The sequence below is a fragment of the Haliaeetus albicilla genome, chromosome 14 (assembly GCF_947461875.1).
Source record: "Haliaeetus albicilla chromosome 14, bHalAlb1.1, whole genome shotgun sequence".
Classification (NCBI taxonomy): domain Eukaryota; kingdom Metazoa; phylum Chordata; class Aves; order Accipitriformes; family Accipitridae; genus Haliaeetus; species Haliaeetus albicilla.
This window is the reverse complement of record NC_091496.1, coordinates 24,553,142-24,575,849: the sequence shown is the minus strand read 5'-3', so window position 1 is coordinate 24,575,849 and position 22,708 is coordinate 24,553,142. Positions and strand designations below refer to the sequence as shown.

Genomic DNA, 22,708 nt, shown 5'->3' with positions numbered 1-22,708 from the left:
AGGCTGGCAGCGGCCCGGCCCAGCCCGGCGGAGTCTCCCCCTCTGAAGAAAGCCCGTCTGTGTGGCGTGGCGGCCGCTGTGGGGGGTAGGCGGCTAGGCCGTTGCTGTGGAGCCGCAGGGAGGGGAGGCGGGGCTGCCGCCTGTGCGGCGCCCGGCTGCCCAGTCTTGCTGGGGCTGGCCTGGCCTCGCCGGCGCGGCTTGTGCCTGTATGGGGAGAGAGGCTGGTAGGCCTGGTCTCTCAGATCCCTGGCCCTGAAACCACCACGGGCCGGCCCACCTGCAGTGTTTGCTCAGGAGTGGTGTCTGATCCGAAGGCAGCCCAGGTTTTGGAGCCCAGCGCTTTTAGGTGGCCTGGTTGTGCTATAGCAGTACATTACAGGCCATGATTTGCTGCAGTTACACGTAGATTTGAATATCCCCTTTTAAATATGAACATGTGTCCTGTTAGTGAAGTTTCCTACATGGAATTGCTAATGACAGCTTATGATCAATTTGCAGACCTTAGCAGTTCTGAATAAGGAATGCTCCATTGAAAGATTTGTTACTAGGAATGCATCAGACAGAAGTAGGTGCTGTATGTTGCATTTAGATTTCCAGCACGTTTCTAGTAAAGATGCACTATGCACCTGGCTGATGTGTTCTGTGTGGCTGATGACAGTACTTGAAATCAACAGATTTTTGCTAAGTGATAGCTAACTAACTGCTAGTAATGAGTTCTCAGAACTGTTACAGGTTTGCAGTTTTTCACTTGTTTTTTCCAAAATGGTTTGCTGAGTCCAAGCTTAGTCCAAGCTTCAGAGTTGATTTCAAAGCTCCCTTTCATAAGTCAAAACAACTGTGTCAAGTCTTAAAGCTTCAGAAGTATGTTTGCTTGCTGCTGAGAGCAGTTTTGTGTGAGTTTACTTTGAAATTAAGCTGTGTATGTCCACTCAAGGTGAGATTTTGGTGTAGTAGATGTGATTCAAGTATGTGTCAGCTTCTGTCATTCTTTCATGAAACGTGTTTAGCATTTGCAGATGTTTCTAGTACATGACTTTTAGTTTTCTGCAACATATGTATAAAAAATAAATACTTTCCGATTGATAACTGGTGCAGTGTGTAACAGTAAGCATTTTTATGCCTGGGAATAGGGTCTAAGTTAAAAATAACGCAGAAGCTTATAAACAGAATATTATATATTTTTAGCAAAATTATCATATTAAAGGGTTGTATGTGCATGTATTTATCAGTCAAGTCTTCCTGAGGCTGATAATTTTCTACTTCAGAGAATATACACAAGTATGCTGGAATTTGTTTAATAAGCCAAAGCATGCATATACCTTCTATGAATTTTAGCTGTGAAATTGGTTTGACCAAGAAATCGTGTTAAAAGTAGCTAACTGCAGATTAAAAAATAAGGATCACTGTAATAGCATATGGCAAATAGGTAATTTCTGAGTTAATGTGATTGGTTAATAAAGCAAAAAAACCTTGTAAAATACTGACAGAAAATAGAAAACTTAATTAAGGGGCTTGAGATAGAATGGGAGAAAAGAGCAATAAAAAGACAGTTTAAGTTATTGGTGGAGATAAACATGATGTTCATTTGAAGATCCAGTTGTCCTCATATTAAGTCTTTATGGCCTAGCTGCTAATTTAAAGGGTGAGTTTTGCATAGAAGGATTTGATAATAATTGTGTTGTAACTTTATATTGTATTTATTGTGGGCAAATTTTTCTTTGTAATTCCTTTGGCCTGCTCTTGAGCTCCTGTTTTCCATAACTGGTAAGCAAACCCAACAAACCAAGTTTCAGAATATCATAGAGTTCTACCTGAAAGCCAGTCTTTTAATAAGAAAGACATGCACTACCGCTATTCCATGACTAAAGCAAAGTGACTAATACAGTTTATCTCAGAATTCACAGTTTGTGCTTCTTCACTTCTGAGTGTTCTTTGAGATTGCATCAGAGAGACCTGGGGTTCTTTCCAAGGCACTGAGAATATCTCTTTCCTATCAAAATGACATTCTTTTAAAATTTCTGCCTTTTTTACTGGCTCGTCCCTGCATTCTTCCTTCTCTGTGATGGTTCAACCAGATGGTCTATCTCCTGATTACACTAACCAACCACAGCATGAATTGTTCTGTGCCTGGTGATCTTCTTTAGCCAAATTAGCTCAGTTAGTGTCATTCAAACAGTAGTTCTAACTCTCTGTTTAGACATCCCAAGCATGTAGGTGTCCTTGCCACGTCCTCGGACAAAGAGTAAAAAATAGTAAGCCGTGTTGATGAGACAGTTCATGAAATCAATCCAGAAGTGATACAGTAGGAGGTTCCCCAAATTGCCAAACTCTTTTTCAGTACATAATTTATTTTAAAATATAACAACTCCAAGACATGAGAATTAGAGTACATTCAATAATTACCTGATTTTGAAAACAAACCAAAAAAAAGAACCCCAAACCACCCACATAGCATTTCACAGTTTATTATCTGTTTAACACTGGGGAGTCTTAGTATTATCCTGTGTCTTAATGAACGGTGTAGGCACCCTAAGAAGGCCTTGCTATAGCTGTGACTTCTCTTCCCTTTTCTGTCTCACCAATGAATTTATCTTGCTGTGAAGTCTTGCAAATTGCAGTATGATTTGATATCTGGACAAGAGTCTTATTTATTCTGGCTTTACATGTATGGAACATAATTGACTGATGGATTTATGCCTAGTAACAACATAAGAGCAGAATCAGATACTGTTTACATAGCAATGCAAAATATTATTAAAAATATCTGAAAAGTGATCCTCGTAATGTGGATATGTACTAGTTCTTATAGTGTCTTGGTTATGTAAAGGAAATGAAAGAACTCAAGGTAAGCAATTTAAACATTTGTTTTCTTTACATAGATTATAAATACATATTTTGGATACTTTTTTTAATTGTATAAGAATATATTTCTGTTCTTATCATCTCTTAGCTAACAGTAGAGCAGAGTCTCGGCACTGTCCTGTGTGCTTCTGTTGTACTGTTTTTTTGGAGGCTCGCCACACTTACTTAGGTCACTCTGGCAAAAGAAGTTGCAGTGAATATTATTTATCATCATTAAATGATTTTCTTGATCTTGTGTCCAAACATGAGATGCATGTAGTGCCTTAGTTAAGGTTACAGTTTTATGGTTCTATAAATGCAAGTGTATCACGGGGTGTGGAAGAGTTCACAGTGTACAATTTCATTTCATCAGAACAATTAAAGATAAGTTGGAAGTTTGTTTCAGTTTGTTTTGTTCCCTTATTGTCTGTTAATTTAGGATAAAGATAGTAACTAACTGGTTAAAACTAAAACAATACAGAGGTATTGCATCAGTGATATGTACCCAGCTTCTTCCTCATCCTATGCCTGTGATTTAACTTGCTGGGTACTGCTATTCTTGATGTTACTCTTGGGTTATTCTGCTTTTGCATCACTGCTCTCTGTGGTGCTGTGCCCCCTGCTTCTTTGTTCAATTTCAAGTTATTAAATCTAGTCAAGTAAGTACTATAATTGGCTGTCATTGACTGTATAAAGCTTTGCATCGTATCAGCCTGAGAGAGAGATTAGTGTTTGGTGATGTAATATGGCGGGATCTACAACTAGTTAAAGGCTAAACGTTCTCAGATTTGTTTTAATTTATGTAAATATGTTACCAGATTTTGTTAATGTAGCCCTTGAGACTAAATTAGCAAATAATTTATTTTCTTAATGAGAGTTGTTGAACCAATGAGGGCACAGATAATCTTATTATACCATCCAAACCTCGTGTTACATTTGACAAGATTTTAGAGAAGTCATGTGTAATACTTTCCTGTGGGTCGAGTCTGCTTGTGTTACAGTTGTACAAGGTCAGACCTTAATTTATCTAGCAACTGCGTATTTAATTTTAGAAGTATCACAGGACACATCAGCTTGCAGGGCACCATTCCTGGCTGTTCAAAATGCAGGCCCCAGAGTAACAGTGGCAAGATAATGGGTTGAAAAGGTGAGAATATATGGTATGCTCGCCAATTAGACTAACAGAGAAATGGTTTAAAACTGTAATATTTAATAGATTGAGTCCAAATTTAGACTGCTATTAATTATTTTATTGCTATGAATAACCTCTTTGCATGCCTAAGGGCCTTCTATTTATAGAGAGCAAAGCTAGGATTGTCTAGTTTATTTTAAGGATAAGAAATTAGAATAACATTAACACTCACATAACTTTAACGTTATACCTATGTGTTTAAAAGTGATGAACGCTTGATAACACTTCTTTCTAAGGAAACATGCAACTTCTGTGATTAGCAAGTAGTTCAGATTTTTTTCAATTAAAAAATGGTAACTTAAGAGCAAAACTTTCTTTTTTAAGGAAAACAGCAAGAATTAATACCTAATTTTTCAGGCATAAATAGACAAAAATACTAGACTACTCAAAATGTTGTTTAAGACAAATATTCTTGGTAATACAAAAAGTAGATATTGTTTAGAGTAAGCATTTGCAATTATTTCTAGTGATCTAGTGCCTGGGTCTGGTAATTGTGAAACTTCCATAGCTACATGGAAGGAGATTTTGCTGCTGAGCTTTTTAGCCTTTTCATTGCCACATCACGTAATGTAGCAGGGATGTCTCTGCTGCTACTCAGTGTACCAGCCATGCTGTTATAATTCCACTGTGATCCACACTTCAGTCGGACCTTGTCACCTCAGCACAGCGTATTACCAGCAGTGATATAGCAAATCGGGCTCTCAAAGCACGTATAGACCCCTGGCAATGTGTCCAGCACTTGTGCTGTGGTGAGCTGTTTGCCTTATACTTACTTTACCATGTCACAGTCACTTGCTACCTTACTAACTTTCTCATTTTATAATACATTATTAATTTGGGGGAGATAAGGTAATTTGAAAACAGTACACACAACAATTCTGAAACACTGCTCATCTGAGACCCTTCTGGTTAAGTCTGTGTTCGAACAGAACTCTGTGTTGCCTGTGGCATAATCAGTTCTGGGGAATACAGCAAACCAGGAGATAGATAGTTGACCAAATGGGTATGAAAGTTATATGACCAGAGGAAAGAAACAAGTTTCTATGATGACCTGTAAACTGATTTCTTCCTCTAATCTTTTGGAGATAAAGGGGAGGTAGAAAGGCAATAATTTTTTTTCTGAGAATAAAAGGATTTTCTTACTAAATCACTGTCCTGCAAGATGCTCTGTGCTTTTAACTCTTCTTGGAATCAGTGACATTGAAGGGTATTGATCACCTCACAGGACTAAATCATATGTGAACACCTTCATAAAGATACTGCAGTATACCAAGACAGCCTTTTTTTCAGAGAGTTTGCAATGTGAGGGTCTAATCTAAGGCCTGTATAAGTCTTCAGGAGTCTTTTTGGTTCAGGCTCCAGGGTAAATATAATATGATGGGCTGTAATATAATAATTTTCAGTCTCAATTCCCCTAAGAACAGCAACTTCAGTAGGGCTTGCAGGGCATGAAGGTCCATCCATGTGGATCTGGTAGGGTGATCATGAATCATTAAAAAGATGCTTCAAAAATTTTAGTTATGGCATGAAGTCTTCAAATGGAGGGTTTTCAGAACGAAAGGTTTGAAGAAAGGGAAGGTAGTTTCTGTTTGCCTTTAAGATCTTGTGGAGGAAACGAGATTATGAATGTTACACATTTTTCCTTAATAAATTATCTTATGTAAATTGACTGTTTAGTCTCATTAGGAGCACCTCCCAGCTGCCAGTGAAATGTAAATTTATTCCAAAATGTACTTTCCGTTTAGCTAATGGCAGGAAGAGGTTGTAGATATGTTTATTGATATACACTTCTAAAACTGCTAATACAAAAGAGATTTTATCTTTGTTGTCTAAAAGGCTTGTCAGTCTTCAGAACAGTGTATATTTGTGGGTTAAACGATGGAAGCTTTAAAGTGCCATCAGAATTAGAAAAGCGTTTATGAAAACATGAAGATAAACGCAAAAAAGAACCTCGACTCAGAATTCTCCTGCCTGTCAACAAAGTGCATTGCCAACAAGAGATGAGGAAGAGAGGGTCAGTTTCATGGCCTTACTGATGATGAAAATCTTATATTCTGGTTAATAAGAAACCTGTGGCAGCATTTAGAAAAAAAGATGGTCAGCTGCTTTGTTCTTTGTAGGTTTTTGAAGTTGCTATATTTTGTATTACACCTGGAAAGTTTGACATGGGATACTTCCCTTTCTGCATAAAGCAAACTATATTTTAAAAAAAAACAGAACAATTTCTTATTAATTTCTTTTTGCTGCAACAAACTTGATAGCTTTCATAAGCTTGTTTTGATCATAAGAGTTTCAGAACATTGTTATCATTGGTTTTTAGAATTACAGAGAAGTTCATCTTGTCCATACTGTCCAACAGGATGTCAGAAATCTTTTTTGCATGAGAAGTTCTACCTAAACTTCAGTATGCCAAAACATAACTTTGAGAACTTCTAAGCATTAATATGATGTGCAGCAGATTCAACATTAGGTAGTATGTGAAAGATTTTGATATGGGTGTCTGCATTGTGCTGACCAGTTCATCAGTCTAACTTATGTGTGAAAATTTCTTTTGGACTGTTACACTGAAGCCTTGGTTGGAGACTTAGAAGGAAGGAACAGAGAACCCTTCAGAAAAGCATTGTCTCTTAGGAACAACATAAAGGTCTGTTCTTCTAAGCCCCAAAAGAAAATGTGTCCATGAGTATTTTTTAATATGTGGAAGGTTTTTTTGCAGTCAGAGGCAGCAGTTGAGACCAAAGTTGTATATTTTTCCTTCAAAGAAAATGGAACTGAAGTGGAGATTTTTTCCACTTTCCTTCAGATTGTCCATCCTTGCAGTTAAAAACCTGGGACATCGTTCCAGTACATATTGAAAGAGGTGGAAAACTGCATTATGTGGGAATCTGAATCCAAGAGACCTTTAGCTTCTGAGTCAATCTGACTCTAAGCCCTTACTGATTTAATTTTGGTTTGCAAGCTTTATCATAACATACTGAGTAGTAAAGTATTTGTGGATGGGATTATAATATTGGCTGCAGTACTTCGATTGACTTATTATTTATGGGAATAATGCAGAAATTAGTCTAAAAAGAAATCTGGTTAGCACTTTCCCTCGCAGATCATTTTCAGAAAATGGCCTCCAAATTTCTACAACATTCCTTCTTTATTTGCAAAATGACTAGGACATCCTACTGTCCTGGTTTCATCTGGGATAGAGTTAATTTTCTTTCTTGTAGCTGGAAGAATGTTGATAACACACTGATGTTTTCAGTTGTTACTAAGCAGTGTTTATACTAAGTCAAGTGGTTTTCAGCTTCTTACGCCCAGCCAGCAAGAAGGCTGGAGGGGCAGAAGAAGTTGGGAGGGGACACAGCCAGGGCAGCTGACCCAAACTGGCCAAAGGGGTATTCCATACCAGGTGATGTCATGTCTAGCATATAAACTGGGGGGAGTTGGCCTGAGGGGTGGATTGCTGCTCGGGAACTAACTGGGCATCAGTCTGTGAGTGGTGAGCCATTGCATTGTGCATCACTCGTTTTGTATATTCCAATACTTTTATTAGTATTGTTGTTTTGTTATTGTTATTATTATCATTATTAGTTTCTTCCTTTCTGTTCTATTAAACTGTTCTTATCTCAGCCCACGAGTTTTACCTTTTTCCTTCCAATTCTCTCCCCCATCCCACTGGGGCGGGCGGTGAGTGAGCAGCTGTGTGGTGCTTAGTTGCTGGCTGGGGTTAAACCACGACATCCACAACAATCATTCTGTGAGAAACATACAACAGATGCTCAGTATAATTGTTTAATATTTGTGCAACACTTTGATGATGATAAGCATTCTGTACAGTACACTGTGAGCTGTGGGAGTAATAGTCTAAAACTTTTTTAAAAAATAATTCAACATCTGGTGTCCCCAGTCTGATTACAGGACAAATGTGTTAAGCCGCCAAGACTGAATCAAACAAAGAAACTTTGGCAAAACCCAAAGCCCACTTGTAAAAACCTAGGTAGATACTGATAGGCATATATTAAGTTTTTGTTCCTTACGTATCTTTTACTATAGATACATACTACATTTTACACTTCAAGAACCTACAGCAAGATGTTGTAAAGAGCAACATTCCTGATCTTCCAATTACAATTTACTAGCAAAGTGTTTGGCTGATGTGATGTCACTGGCAAAAAGCATAGTGAACGTAAGCCACAGTTAAAGTTGGTGATATGAGCAGGCTGAATTTAAGCTGATGACTATAGTTAAAAGGTTTGAGATTCTCTGTTACTAATCCGCTGAGCCTTCCAACTAATCTCACACCTTGAATATAATAGCTGGCATGGCTTGACCATCACCCAGGCTTGTGTACCGAACTCCTGTGAATGTCCATTAAACTTCATGACTGCAGGATTAGTGCAGAGACTCCGAAGTCCTTAGTCTGCTTTGATAGACTGTGCTTTGGCAATGTAAAAATAAAGCAAGATTTGCAAGTGTTTGTGGTTGTTTGTTGGGGAGGGGGTTAAATATATTAATGATCTTTAGAAGTGATAATTAATGACACAAGAACATTGTAATGTTTTGTTGTACAACGACCTGTCTGTGAAGTCCAAAATCTTGTACATTATCATATTAACATAAAGTGGGTTTTGCATTTGGTATCATCTCTCTCAAATCCCTTATTTTTTTTTATTTGAGAAAACATCCCCATCCAGCTCCAGGAGAGGAGAAATGAATAGAGGTTTACAGCTGAAAACTTTTCATAGAATCATAGAATAGTTTGGGTTGGAAGGGACATTTAAAGGTCATCTAGTCCAACCCCCTGCAATGAGCAGGGACATCTTCAACTAGATCAGGTTGTTCAGAGCCCCGTCCAACCTGGCCTTGAATGTTTCCAGGGACGGGACATCTACCACCTCTCTGGGCAACCTGTGCCTATGTTTCACCCTCATCATAAAAAATTTCTTCCTTATATCTAGTCTGAATCTACCCTCTTTTAGTTTAAAACCTTTACCCCTTGTCCTATTGCTACAGGTCCTGCTAAAAAGTCTGTCGCCATGTTTCTTATAAGCCCCCCTTTAAGTGTTTTAAGATAGTAAAATTCTTCTGAATTCAGAACGGGATGATGTGTCACCATCTAAACTGTAGTCACATGCTGTGGGCTTTTGCTAAAATCCTGTCTCCAAACGGCACTGGCTGGTGGATCCATCTTGTATCTGCTTCCAGTACCACGCCGGGTGAAGGAAGCAGGAAAAAAAGGTCTTTCCCCATGCTAGAGAGTCAAGTTAGTTCAGAGCTTCTCTGAAATAATGTGATGTTTGTGTAAATCCTGAATAAGTACAATGTGTGATCACCCTTAGAACTGGTCACGTGTTTCATTCCGAAATGCAGGCCCTTTCTGTAAGTAATTCTCAAACAATTTGAGTGTTTCTCTTTTTTGTGTCTATAGTTTTTAAATGTATATGTGTTTGTGCTTTATGTTTATGAATTCCTTGTGAATACCTGTGTTTGATAGGAATCTTTCATGAGGTGATAACTTTGTTTACTGTTCATTATTCATGCTTGTGTGGAAATAGCATATTCACTGACTTGATTACCACAGCTTTATAAAGAGGAAAAGTTTCTTTTATGGCTCACAGATTGTCCAGTATTTGTCGGTAGATGACAAATGTAGCATGTGAACAATTAAAAGACTTTTCCTAAATGGCATGTCTAGTACTAAATATTTCCAGGGTTGTTTTCTATCCATTTTTAAACAGGAATTTTATCATTTTTAAATAGGAGTAAACTCACCAAAACAATATTAAATTAAAAGAAATTTATGGAAACACCTGATTTTATTGTAAAAAATACCTTAAGCAAGATATGATCCTCAGCAGTATATTTTTGTGTGTATTTCAAAATAGCTCATCATTATAGCTCATGATAAAAATGATGGAGGAAAGAGAAGATTTAGTTGAAGATCTGCTCACTGAGTATGCCATACAGCTTAGCATTCAAGAATCAAATGGGGCCAAACCACCAGTGTCTTCCACCTATAATGACAGGTACTGTCAATTCCAGATGTGTTAAGAGATGCCATGTTTTAACAGTGTTTTGAGACATTGATATTTAGTGCCTTATATCATGCTTAAAACAGTTCTTAGTTTGGGTATTATGCCTGTTTCTCAGTGAAGCACTGTCTGAAGCAATGCTTGAAAAGATTAAACAAAATAGAAATGCTGATTTTGTTTTTCTCAAATGTTTCTAAACCCTCAAACTTTAGAGACGATAAATTTGGATTTGTTAGTAATCTGACTGCCCTGAAATTGTAACAATGTCCCAGTCTTCCCCTGTGCACTCGGATACATACGCGTACAAGAAAAATCCAAACCAGAACAACAACAAAAAACCCACAGGTGTGTTCCAGCAAGGGTTCATATGTGACATTAATGTTAAGAGTGGTTCCTGTGATTAGGAAATGTAGACCTCCGCTGCGCTACGTGGGGTGATGAGAGCTTAGGGAGATGAGATTCACTTGGCTAAACTAATACTTCCCTTAGCTTTTCAGGCCATTTACTGTCTCACTGAAATGTGTATGTCTCAAACAAAGCTGAACTTTTTCTTAATAGAAGTTCTTCGGCAATAATCCTGTAAATACATTTTGTAGATTGCGCTGTCTAAAATGGAAAGATGTAGAACTCTGAGTCTTGGGAGACTGTTAACCTTTCCTTATTTCCTGTGGGATCTCATGAAGGTTTGGGTCCTCACGGGGCTCCTGTTGTAGGACTGGAATCTCCCTTTTCACTGAAGACTCTCAGCAGAGCCACTGGGTACTCTTGTTATTTGGCTGCTTTTCTTTTTTATTAAATCTCATCTATTTTTTAATACTCTTTTATCACCAAACTATCTCAAGGAACTAGCAGGCACCAGCATTTAAATTCCATCTTATGGAGGTTTAAATGATATTGGTAAAAACATTACAACTCTTTTTCAGGGAAAATGGTACCATGAATATCATCAAACTCTCCTTCATTATCGAATATTGACATTCTGACACCATCACATTCTCATTCGCTGTCTAAGGCTTCTGAATCTGAAGGGCTCATTTCTGTAGTGTGGGGCAAATACAGCTTTTTAGTCCACATCAGAATTCTTTACTAAATTAGGAGATGTATAAGGTCAGCCTGCAGCAGAAATTGCACCTAACTCAAGAACTTTGGATACCCTGAAGGTCCATAGTACAGGTGTAACTTAGGAAGTCACAAAGTTCATCAAGATTGTCGTTGATGTATTCAAAGGAAAGTTGGCTCAGATGAGAAACTAATGGAAAGTATTGAATAAATAATATAATGCATCTACTTTTTTTTTTTATATTTACTATTTTCTGGTCTTTTTTGGATAGTTTTGTACCACCTAGTGAGGAAAACAGGAAAATTGTAACATCCATAAAGCAAGGTAAAAACCCTAAAATAAAATAGCCCCTTTGCAAAACTGGACTTCCCTTATATTATTTTTCCAAGTGCATCTTATTTATCTGTTGGATTTTTTTAAGGTCAAGTGTTTGGGCTCCAAGAACTTGTGAAACAGAAATATGCTTTGGATGAAGCTGATGAAAGAGGGTGGTTTCCACTACATGAGGCTGCAGCTCAGCCAATTCAGCAAATACTTGAAGTCATTTTAGATGGTGAGTAAGGTAAAAATATCCCACAAGATAAAGGGAGCAGCAAAGAAACATAGAGCAATAAGCAGCCATCCACAACAACAAGCTAGAACTGTTTACTAAAAAAGATATGATCAAATCCTCCATGGAGCGTCTTGCTTATGTTGTTTAAATATTCAGGCAAATTTTCTTTTTGGGAAAGTTGCATCAGTTTACACCAGCAAAGAACTTGGACAGTTTTTAATGTTTCATTCAGAAACCTACAGATGGAGCAAAAGTTACTGTTCAGTATTCAGTGCGGTTGACAGTGCTAGTTAGGTCAAGTTAAACATAATTACAAGTAATTTTCCTGAAGACTTAGCATTTAAGGATATGTGTATGTGTTAACAGCCTTGTGCTTTAATTTTGTTTTTTCTCACTTTCTTACCTCTAGCATCCTATAAAACAATGTGGGAATACAAAACTTGCGATGGAGAAACACCATTAACTTTGGCAGCAAAAGCCGGCTTTGTGGAAAATGTAAGAACTTTACTGGAAAAAGGTGTTTGGCCTAATACCACAAATGACAAAGGAGAAACTCCACTTCTTATCGGTAATTGCTTCCTCTCCCTGGGTTTAAGCAAAGTGAATGGCAGCGCTTCCCCTCCACTAAGTACTCACCCGAGTACTCCTGTTGGCTTGTGCGGATTAGGTGCTGGTCATCTTTTTAGATGAAGCTAGATGCCCAGCACTTGGTGAAATGTACCCAACATTCAGTTCAACATTCATGATGCTTTAGGTGATCACTGAGCTGATCTTAAAGGTGCTCCTTATGCTTTAGGTGATTGCTGAGCTGCTCCTAAGAAAATGGAACCTATTTTTTTGTTCAAGGTATCTTCTCTGTATCTTCAGGTGCTATAAGACCTTTATGAACCTGGGCCTATTTGAGCACCTTAAGCTACAAGTATGGTACAAGAATAAGCTGTTGCTTTAACTTGAATGTGCTTTTTCTGGAGGTCTGGAGGTTATTGGAGATTTTTGGTTTTATCAGATGATTTCTTCAGGAGTAGGCAGGCATTTTCAATTGCAGAATCTCCCATCTCATTTCCCTCCCCGCTTGCACTGAAAATAAGCTTCAACTGCATTTCTAAGTAATACCCCAATCTAAAGAAAGATGATTTCTTTGGAAGATTTTATGCTATTGGTAGACTTAAATGAGCTTTACTATACATGAGTAATTTAGCTATATTAACTTCTAATTTCTGTTGAATTCTGTCTGAATATTCTTTCTGAACGTCTGTTCTCCTGAAGAGAATCGATCTGTGAAGTTAATACAATATAATAAAATACAATATATAATACAATTATCAGTATTAGAACATTCAGTTCTCTGAATTTTTAACTTTCATTAGATGTGATTACCGTATTAACATTTTAAGGCCCTGAGGCATTTCTAGAGTGTTCCTTTGCAGTGTCTTGCTTTGCGTTATTTCAGCTCTTTGCAATAATTGTAAGTCTGTGAAACTTTTAAGCTATTTTCAGCCTTTGCTTTTAATGAATCCTGCAAGAAGTTAACTAGAGCTTATGAAAAGGGTCTTTTCCCCTTACAATGACAATTTATTTTCCTAAATATTTATCTATACAAACTCCTGAAAATGAGATTTGTCAGCTATGTATTGTTTATGTGATGCTTTTTATGTTTTTTTGTCACTTAGCACTGAAAATGTGGATGTAAATATTGTTGTGCATCATACATTCCAATCTTAGTGTCAGTGAACTAGAGGATCAGGTGCTTAACACTTAATAGATGATGCTCATGATTTAGTTACTCCTTTTAATTTTAAAGCTCTGGATTAAAGGGCTCTTCAGTACAAAGGTAAATGCTGAAGTATCTATCTAGTGGGATGATTTCTGCTTCCATGTACCTTTGGTAATACTCTACTTCAAAGCAATTGTGGATAATTACGAAGACTGTTGCCTCTTAAAAACCTTCTTACTTGTGTAATGGGACATTCACAAAACTTAAATTTGCAAACCCTAGGACGCTGATCTCCCTCAGCTGCCCCATCAGTCATTGGAGAGATCTATTCCAAAAAGGTAGTTCAGAAATAAAATTAGGCTCTTACTCAGGATCATTATTTTATATATAAATAATTTGCAGGTGTAGTTATCCATGAAAATTTCAAACCTGGAACCTCAAAAGGGCAGAACGTAGCCTTTAAGTATGACAGATGTCAACTGTACTTTGGCTGACAGCAGCCACTGAGTACACGCTAGGATTAGAGTTACCAGGTGACAAAGGTCACAAGTGGAATTTTCTGGGGACACTGTAATGTTTGCCCCAACTTTAGAAGTAAGGACCATATTTTATTGTTGCTTTTCCTTGTGATACACCTGCTTCTGCTTCCTCAGAATTGAAGTGGTGCTGCTTTTGCCCTCCATGCTCCAAACTGGCATATTTTCCAGCTCGTGTCAGTTTACCTTGATTTCCCGAGCAGCTGACATTACCATTTGTTTACCAGTAAATTGGATTCCCAAATTTCTAGGACTGGAAATCTTTTCAATTTCCTCATATCACTACACAAGGAAAAGCTTTTCTAAACTTTTTAGATGTCTCTAAGTTTCAAGACGACATACCTGAAAATGTAATTGTATTATTTTCTTCCTTTTTAAAATATCTTCAAGCTGTAAGAAGGGGCTCTTTTGAAATGGTATCCACTCTGATTAAACACAACTGTAGTATCCACCAGCCATGCGTAAAACGTTGGTCAGCAATGCATGAAGCTGCAAAACAGGGACGCAAAGACATTGTTGCTCTTCTTCTGAAGAATGGTGGAAATGTGAACCTTAAAGATGGATATGGAGTGACACCATTAGGTGTTGCTGCTGAATATGGTCACTGTGATGTGCTGGAGCATCTTCTTCATAAAGGTATGTGGTCAGGTAAAAGGGAAATACACCTCTGCACTGGCATGCATCTTGCCTGGTTGCTGAGGTGGTTTAGGGTCATCATGGAAAAGGAAAAAAAGAGTAGTGATGAATGAGAAGATTTGGTTTCTTGGAAGGAAAGGAAGCATATATGAGTGTTCCTGCTAGACTGGAGTGATGCTTACATGTTTCCATAATGCATGTGAGAGGAGTGGCAGAGTTGATACCAATCTATTTCAGTCAAGGAGGGACTTACTGCTATACATGCCCTTCTTGCCCTTCTTTATTTCTCTTTACTCCCCTCCCTCTTTCCCTTCCCTCCCTCCCTCCCTTCCCTTCCTCCCTTCCTGCTTTCCTTTCTTCCTTGTACAGAATTATATTGATATTAATTAATGAAATTAAGCATTTTTTAAATATGCCAGAATTTTGAAAAGCCTCAGTTACAACACGTATGTTCAAAGCAGACCCCATTCAGGTGAGCATTTGAACTTGTATCTGTACAACTCTTGCCTTTGAGTTTTAAATTTGCCACAAGAAATATTTCTTGTTTTAGTAAAGTTTTAACTTAAATACATCTGAAAATTAAGAGGTAAGTACTCTGGGCTTGTTTTTCTGATGATCTGCAAATCACTTTGGATATAATTGTAAACTCTGTATCCTCCGTCAAGGTGGAGATGTCCAGGCCTTAGCAGATGATGGTGCATCGATACTGTTTGAAGCAGCTGGAGGAGGTAATCCAGACTGCATAGCCCTTCTTTTGGAATACGGAGGAAGTGGCAATGTGCCTAATAAGGCAGGACTGCTTCCCATACACAAAGCGGCTTATGAGGGACATTACCTGTGAGTATGGGCTTGGACTTTACATTTTCTTTAAGATACAGTGTGGCACATGGTCACATTGAAGACGACTGTGGTAAACTTGCAAATGTATAGATCGTTTCTATTTCAGAAATGCCTATGTTGCATTAGTTTGAATTAACTTTCAAGTGTTTTTTAGTATAAACAAAGCAAAATGCAAAACATACTCCTTAGAACTAAGTGAAAACCACTGAAACAACTTAAACACAAGGTCCTATTGACAGTGCTCAAAACTGGTGTTTCTGTGTTTGGATCTTCTTGTGTAAAGAGTCTAGCTGGTGATTTAGCGTATAGCTGGATAAGGGTCATTTTCTTCCTGCAGGAAAGCGATGCCTAACTAGTTTTATTCACTGTTTCTTAGGGCCCTGAAGTATCTCATTCCGGTCACATCCCAAACCGCAATCCAGAAAAGTGGGTTAAGCCCTGTTCACTCAGCAGCAGATGGCCAGAACTCGCAGTGCGTAGAGCTTCTCATTGAAAATGGTTTTGATGTCAACACTCTCTTGGCTGAACACATTTCATGTAGTTACGATGATGAAAGGAAAACCGCACTTTATTTTGCTGTTTCTAACAATGACATTCTTTGCACTGAAATACTGCTCAAAGCAGGGGCAAATCCAAACAAGGATCCTTTAAACTGTCTTCTTGTGGCAGTGAGAGCTGGCAACCATGAAATTGTAAGGCTGCTCCTATCTTACGGAGCAAATGTCAATTGCTACTTTATGTTGGTTAATGATACGCATTTCCCCAGCGCCATTCAGTACGCTTTGAATGATGAGGTGATGCTGAGGCTGTTGCTCAACCACGGATATAATGTGGAGATGTGTTTTGACTGTATGCATCAAGATATCTTTGGAAATTCTTTTGTGTGGTCAACTCCAGAAGAAGAGATTCTCCCTGGGTGGACTTCTTCTGTAATAAAGGATAATCCAGTAAATACATACCTTCCTTCCTTCTCTTCACTGTGCTCTTTTCATTAGTTAGGTTTAAACATTCCAAATTATCGTGCAGAATTAAGATTAACATACGGGCGAAATCCTTCTTTAAAACACCCTAAAAATAAAACAGCCATTTTTCATTTTCTACTCTGGGATAGAGAAAATTATGTACATAGAGTGGTTTTAGATTAGGGTTCGTATATTAGAGATTTAGGAAGGAAGTTTTAGGAAATCATGAGGCAGGATTCTGGAATTCCTGTTTGTGTCCTAACCAACGGAGTAGATGTGTTTCCAAAGAGATATCGCTGTTGAACAAAACAGTGCTGCAAATATAGCAATGTCATAATAATTATTGGCCTTCAGGCCCGTCCAGATGAATTAAGGGATCGCCAAGGTTAAGCATGGAAGAAAATGGCTTTTAAAGTAACCTACCTAGGCATCAATTAATACTTTAAATTATCTTGTGTAATTGCTTTAAAATGTGTTATTTTGGCATTCCTCTGCACAGATTTTGAAATTATGACATGATGTGTTTTCCCTTTCAGTTCTGTGACTTTATTGCTGTTCCTTGGTTGAAACATTTAGCAGGAAAAGTGGTTCGTGTTTTAATAGATTACATGGATTATGTTCCTCTATGCACAAAAATTAAATTTGTCTTAGAAACACAGAAAGAATGGACAGAGATACGTCAGATATTGGGTAAATATCTAACTTCCAATTAATGATGTTATGATTTATTATAGGGGACTTTAATTGCTTATGTCAGGTGACATTCATCCAAAGTGTTTTAGCAGTCCAAATGTGTACTAGCTAAGAACCAGGTTGTGCCAGTCACCCAGTCCTCAGATCGAGACAGATATTTACTTCTTGCCACTGGTCATAAATTAGTTAATTGGACTGGAATACGGCAAACATGCACCTGGTGAGAATTGATCTCATAAGGAATGTCACTGTTGTGTGGGAAACCCTTTTAGTTAACCAAGACCACTGAGGTACTTCTCAAACTCCTTATTAACCCATGTGACACTAGTCATTGCACAGCTATGGGGCACAGCTTTTGTAATTGGGGAATATTGCTCACACTTCCATCCTTCTTTTTGCTCCCTTGATCTCTCAAGTCTATTAATTGTTCAAGGATTATCATAAGAGCATGTTTTAGGTCCCACTATGTTCAAGGTGGTGGGTGGTGACAATGCATGTAACATCACAGTCTGTGTATCATCATTTCCTAACTCCGATTTACATGATACACATCTAGAGTTGCAATTACTAATACCATAATTGAATAATATTTCTTATGTATGCTTGACTTTTGAAGTTCTACACATTAGCCTGGACCTTCCCCCATTGGTGGCATCAGCAATAGGTTTCACCCACCTTAACTTAAAAAAATCTGTTGGGGAATGTATTGAATGTTCTCTTTGCATAAATTAATTTTATTTGACTTTTTTTTTTTCCATTTTAAATAGAATTTGATTTAACATCACCTGTTAAAGAGCAAAATATTTATGTTTAAAACTGGTACCCTGTATTTAATTTTGCTTTGGTATTTTACACTGGAATGCAGAGGAAGTCCTTTTTGTTAGTGTCACAGGAACATCAAAATAATGTGGTAGTCTTAACTACTGATATTTTAAGTACCTTATGTTCAGGAAGACTACATTAAACTGCGCTCTTTGACTGATGTAAATTCTGATAAGAAGTATTTGTTTAGAAGACTGAGCAGGCCCAAGCATGGTAAGTTCTGGTCCTGGTGCCTTACTGATACAGCAGAAATGGAAGGTGCCACAGCTGGCCTCAACATGCAATTTTTAAGATATGCACCTAGGGAAAGGAGAGACCATTCATCAATTGCCATTGATTATGCTAAATAAGGTCCTCATTTAGGTGTTCAGATGGGTGCCTTGGAGACAGAGTACAGTGTGCATATTTCCAAAAGTAAGACAAAAAAAGGCAGATATCAGATGAAAGAAGTTTGATTAATAGCAGCAGCATGTATCATCACAATTTTGAAGTTAAAAGAATGCTATTTTATTCGGAAGTGGCAAAATAATAACGCCCCAAGGTAATAGATTTTATTATGAATTTTATTAGAGCAAGTTTTGGGATTGTGAACTGGCTTACAGTCATTAATAATTTTTCTACTATTTCTCTCTCACTATTATGTTTAGATAATCCTCGCCCATTGAAACATCTGTGTCGTCTGAAAATACGTAAACTCTTGGGGTTAAGGAGACTCCAGAAACTGTCATCCATGATGAAGTTTCCACTTCCACCAGTTCTCAAGAACTATATCCTATATAAAGAATATGATCTGTATGGAAAAGGGATATGTTTAGAATAGTTTTTAAAAATACCTGCATACTGTCTGTAGTTTGACTCATTTCCTCACTATTTTCTACTAGCTAAAGAGCTGCTTGGTGCTTTATATACATTCACAACATTCTGATATTTGTTGTTAATAGCTCTTTTACGGGAACAAATTTTTCTTCAAACTAGTACATTAAAGCTCATGTTTTAAACACATTGTACTATCTAAATGTAGGCTAAAATCAGAATAAGGACACTATAATAATTATGTAGAACAGTACACTTTAAATGGGAATTCAGATTAATAAAGAATAGAAGAAGAATTTTCCTGATGGACTTCCCAATGAAGATGATAAATACAATTGCTGCTCTCAGTTTGTAGCGTTAATTTATCTCTAAAAGAAAATAAATGTCTAACTTAGCTTGTCAAAGAAAATTAAACCACTAAATCCACATCTCTGTCATGTAATTGGCCTGAAATGTAGCACATTTTGTACTTGGAAAATCATGGTCCTATTATAAAATTGTCCAAACACTTCAAAGATTCTTTTTAGCTGTTTTTCCAAAGTGTTTGCTCCCAGGTACGACTTGTGTGTGTGCCAGTACTGCATGTTTTAATGCTTGGCAAAGTTTGAGGGACTTTAAGTAGGCTGTTATAAAGAAAGAGTAGATTTTGATGGATGAACAAACCAGGAAATTGAGCAGCATATCCCCTTGGTTGAGACATGTTGCAATGTCATAACTTTAATTATGTTTCCTACGGAGATTTGACAGATCACTTCTTGACCAGACTTAACAACGCCCTCAGTCATGCTGTGATGCACTTGGCAGTATGCTTCTGCATGTCTAGAGAAAAACACATCTGATCAAATATTCTTTAAATTACTCTATTAAAAGTGGATTGTGCTTACTCCCTTTGCTATTCTACCATCCCTTCCATCTTGGGGGGAAAAAAAGACAAAAAAGAGTCCAAACCCCCCAAAATTCAGAAAAGATTTCAGTTGGTGGATGTCAGGATTACATAGTGCATAGTCAGAGTTTAGCTAAACATGTAATTAAAGAGAGATGCTGGTTATCACACACATACACGCACTCGCATAAACCAAAGGTCAGCTCAAGCATCCTTCTGCCCTGCTCCCTACACTGGCTCTCCCTGTTCTTCAGAAATTCTCCTTATTTGCTGGACATCATTGTCATACATAACTTACTAAAACCTCAGTCAGGGATGTAAATTTCACTTCCAAAGGCAGCTATATCAGTCCTTTGTGGTTCTGTCCTTCCTCACAACAGATTTACAGGAGCAAATAGAAGGAGTGAAAATTACTGGTCTGGGACATGTAGAGGGTTGAACAGAAGGCTTAATTACTGCTTCTTCTCTCACTAGGGCTACTATTCATCTGGCTTTCCAAGACATGTCCTCTGGGTTTTTTGCCAGAAATTTTGACCAGGATGAACAAGAGGAATTTGGTCACTTGTGAAAAATTTCTAGGTATCTGGCATCTGGGCCAGGCCCCTGACAGGAGGATGCCCTGGGTGACTGGTGACTCCAGGCATGGCCTGAGCACAGAGCCCCCGGTGAACCCAACACAGCTGTCCACAGTCAAGTGTCCACTGACCAAAACATCCTGGACATACCAGGCTAAATGCATGCATGCTGCATAACCTATAAACTGATATTTCTGTGTGGGAATTCCTAAACAGAAATATAGGCTTAATAATAGTATGTCTTAAATAGTGGTAATTTTAATGAATACAGTGACCACAACACAAGAATCTGGGTAGTCACGTATCTGATACAGTATACTGCAACCAGCGAAGGAAACATGATCAAATAGAGCTTTAGACAGGAGATTTTAAACCCTTTCTGTGGCTAGAGCCAAATTCCATTAGTAATTTTAGTTCATGGGCCAAGGTTTATATTTAGGACTTTATACACGCCTCAGGCAATAGTTACATTGCCTGCGGCATCAAAGCATGCAGCTCTAGGACAGAGCATTGCCCCAAGTGTTTAAAATATCATGAACTAGTCCTTAGAATATCATTAGGTAAGCTAAAAAGACATAATATTCCTGTGTTTATCTTTTAAACAACACATCTGAGCTCTTTTTCTTGTTTGGTAGCCTGTTATAGAAGGTGGCCTAGTGCTGTTTTAAAGCTTTTCTGTCCTTCAACATTGAAGTTGTTTATTTACTGAAGACTTTTTCCCCCCACTGGATGCTAAAGGAAATACAACACTATGAGAAAGCATCTTTAATGCTTTCAAATCATCTGTGAACTGAATGGAGGCAGGAGGGGCAAGACTTTGGTTTAAATGGAATATAAGGCGAGATAGACATGGAAAGGGAGCTGTTTACCCCATGTTATGCTTATGGCACAGTTAGGAATTGAACACAAGTCTTTTGACTCCCATGTTTTGCAGCCAGACCATTGAATACTACTTTTATGGAGTTGAGTATGTGGTAGTGGGAGCAGGAAATGTAACTGGTCCAGGACTGGTGGTTGTGTCAAAAGAGGCAAAGGCAGCAGCCCCAGATGGAAGAAGAGAATGGTAGGAAAAAACTAGTCCCTTTTTCCCTGCTTGGACTTTGACTGAACCCTTGCAACACTGGGGTTTAATTTTCTCTGCTCTATGGGTGTGCCTCATGGGGTGTTCCACCGCAACCCAATTCCATGGCATGTCTACCCCATGGACGACGTTGGCTAGAAGTAATTAAATGCCCTGGCATTGAATCAGGCATGCTCTGGGGTAGGGACTCCTATTGGTTTGGGGACAATGTTTGAAAGCAGAGGTATCATTTGGTCTCTGTTTCTCATAAAATCTGACACAAGCAGCTGCACCAGACTGATGAGCTCTCCAAGGAGCCAGACATTCAACAGCGGTTACGTCAGCCTTTGCAGCACCAGCGAGACAGACTTTGTAGCTGTAAGTGTTTTCATAGCTCGGTGAAGGACCAAACCATAGCCGTGAGTTCTGTATATGACCAGCTATTCCCTGTAGGGACTGTAAAGTTGTGTGCCTTCCATAAAACTTCCATACACTGGCTAACATCTAATCTTGGGAGCTGGCACGGCAGGTCCTTGTTCTGGGTATCAAGGGGAGTCAATTTTAGTGTTTCACAGCAGTTACTGTTCTGGCTCGGGCTCTTTGTGCCTGCGCTGCCCTTTCTCAGGCTGTTGCTGATAGCACAGGAGTCATGCATGGAAAAACACAGTCACAAAGCCACGGGCTCTTTTGTGTCTACCCTGGGGTAGGGCAAAGGGATTTTTTCTGACCCTTCCTTGGAGCAGAAGAAAGCTTCTACAATATCCAGCTGTTTAGCTATGGTGTGCATGGAGAAAAGTAGCATAAATTCATGATTGCTTATCTCTGTAGCACAGGTCTCATCTCTTGCTTTTCCATCACTCCCTTTAGTATGCACCTAATCAACATTCTTTTGCCCTCACCTCTGTGTCTTCTGTGTAACCAGCTTTGCCTCCCTGGTGTACTCTGCCACAGGTCTGGTCTACCTGCTAAATCAGTCCTTTTAAAGCCTTCCCCCTGCTTTTTCTTTCATGTGAGCCTTAGGACTGATAGACCTCTGCTCAGGAAAATGGTATCAAGAAAAGTAATTCCATCCAAAGTGATTTTCAGCCTTAATGGCCCTATTCAGCCTTCTTGTTTTCCTGACCTTTCTACTGGAAGTTGTTTGTTTAGGCTGCAGTAACTAAAAATGGCACCTTGCCCCCCAAGGTGCCTATCCTTCAGAGTCCTCTTCTGCACCCTACAGATAATGACCTTCATTCAAAAATACACTGTCTGTCTCCAAATGCATGGAGCAGTCTTCAGAGAAATCCATCCTGGTTCTTTACCAGGACAAATGCTGGATAAATCAGAAAGAAGTACATGGGTAAGTGAACCAAATTACTGTATAAATATTTAAAGGTATATATTGCAATGGGAAGCATTTTCTCTCTGAAATGCTCCTGTAAGTGTCACTCATACCAGCAAAAGAGGTACTTAGATCAGGAGAAATACTCTCTGAGGAATCTGTGTTTTGCGTTTCTCCTGAA

General features: G+C 38.3%; 1 protein-coding gene across 7 annotated transcripts; it reads left to right on the top strand.

Annotated features, from left to right (window-relative positions):
• Window positions 1-109: 109 nt before the first annotated feature.
• On the top strand, window positions 110-19,200 carry ASB15 (ankyrin repeat and SOCS box containing 15). Of its 7 annotated transcripts, none has more exons than XR_011327778.1 (11): window positions 3,745-3,988; window positions 9,910-10,050; window positions 11,388-11,440; window positions 11,538-11,669; window positions 12,079-12,237; window positions 14,310-14,555; window positions 15,221-15,392; window positions 15,772-16,342; window positions 16,894-17,047; window positions 18,236-18,413; window positions 18,520-18,721. XR_011327778.1 is itself a non-coding variant. In XM_069801999.1 (11 exons), the coding sequence occupies exons 3-11, from the start codon at window positions 9,926-9,928 to the stop codon at window positions 18,690-18,692; spliced, it is 1,785 nt and encodes a 594-aa protein (XP_069658100.1). In that variant the 5' UTR covers window positions 3,843-3,988; window positions 6,604-6,677; window positions 9,910-9,925; the 3' UTR covers window positions 18,693-19,200. The 7 variants fall into 7 exon arrangements, 6 of the variants coding, with proteins under 6 accessions (XP_069658101.1, XP_069658100.1, XP_069658099.1 ...); XM_069801999.1 differs by lacking the exon at window positions 18,236-18,413 and adding an exon at window positions 6,604-6,677 and having other exon boundaries at window positions 3,843-3,988; window positions 18,520-19,200; XM_069801998.1 differs by lacking the exon at window positions 18,236-18,413 and adding an exon at window positions 6,604-6,712 and having other exon boundaries at window positions 3,843-3,988; window positions 18,520-19,200.
• Window positions 19,201-22,708: the final 3,508 nt, after the last annotated feature.

Excerpts from the sequence above, each read along its gene's own strand:
- ASB15 (XM_069802000.1), top strand. The coding sequence starts at position 9,926 with ATGATAAAAATGATGGAGGAAAGAGAAGATTTAGTTGAAGATCTGCTC. Across the intron at positions 15,393-15,771 it reads GCTTATGAGGGACATTACCT|GGCCCTGAAGTATCTCATTC; the intron begins GTGAGTATGGGC and ends ACTGTTTCTTAG. Across the intron at positions 17,048-18,519 it reads AGAGATACGTCAGATATTGG|ATAATCCTCGCCCATTGAAA; the intron begins GTAAATATCTAA and ends TATTATGTTTAG.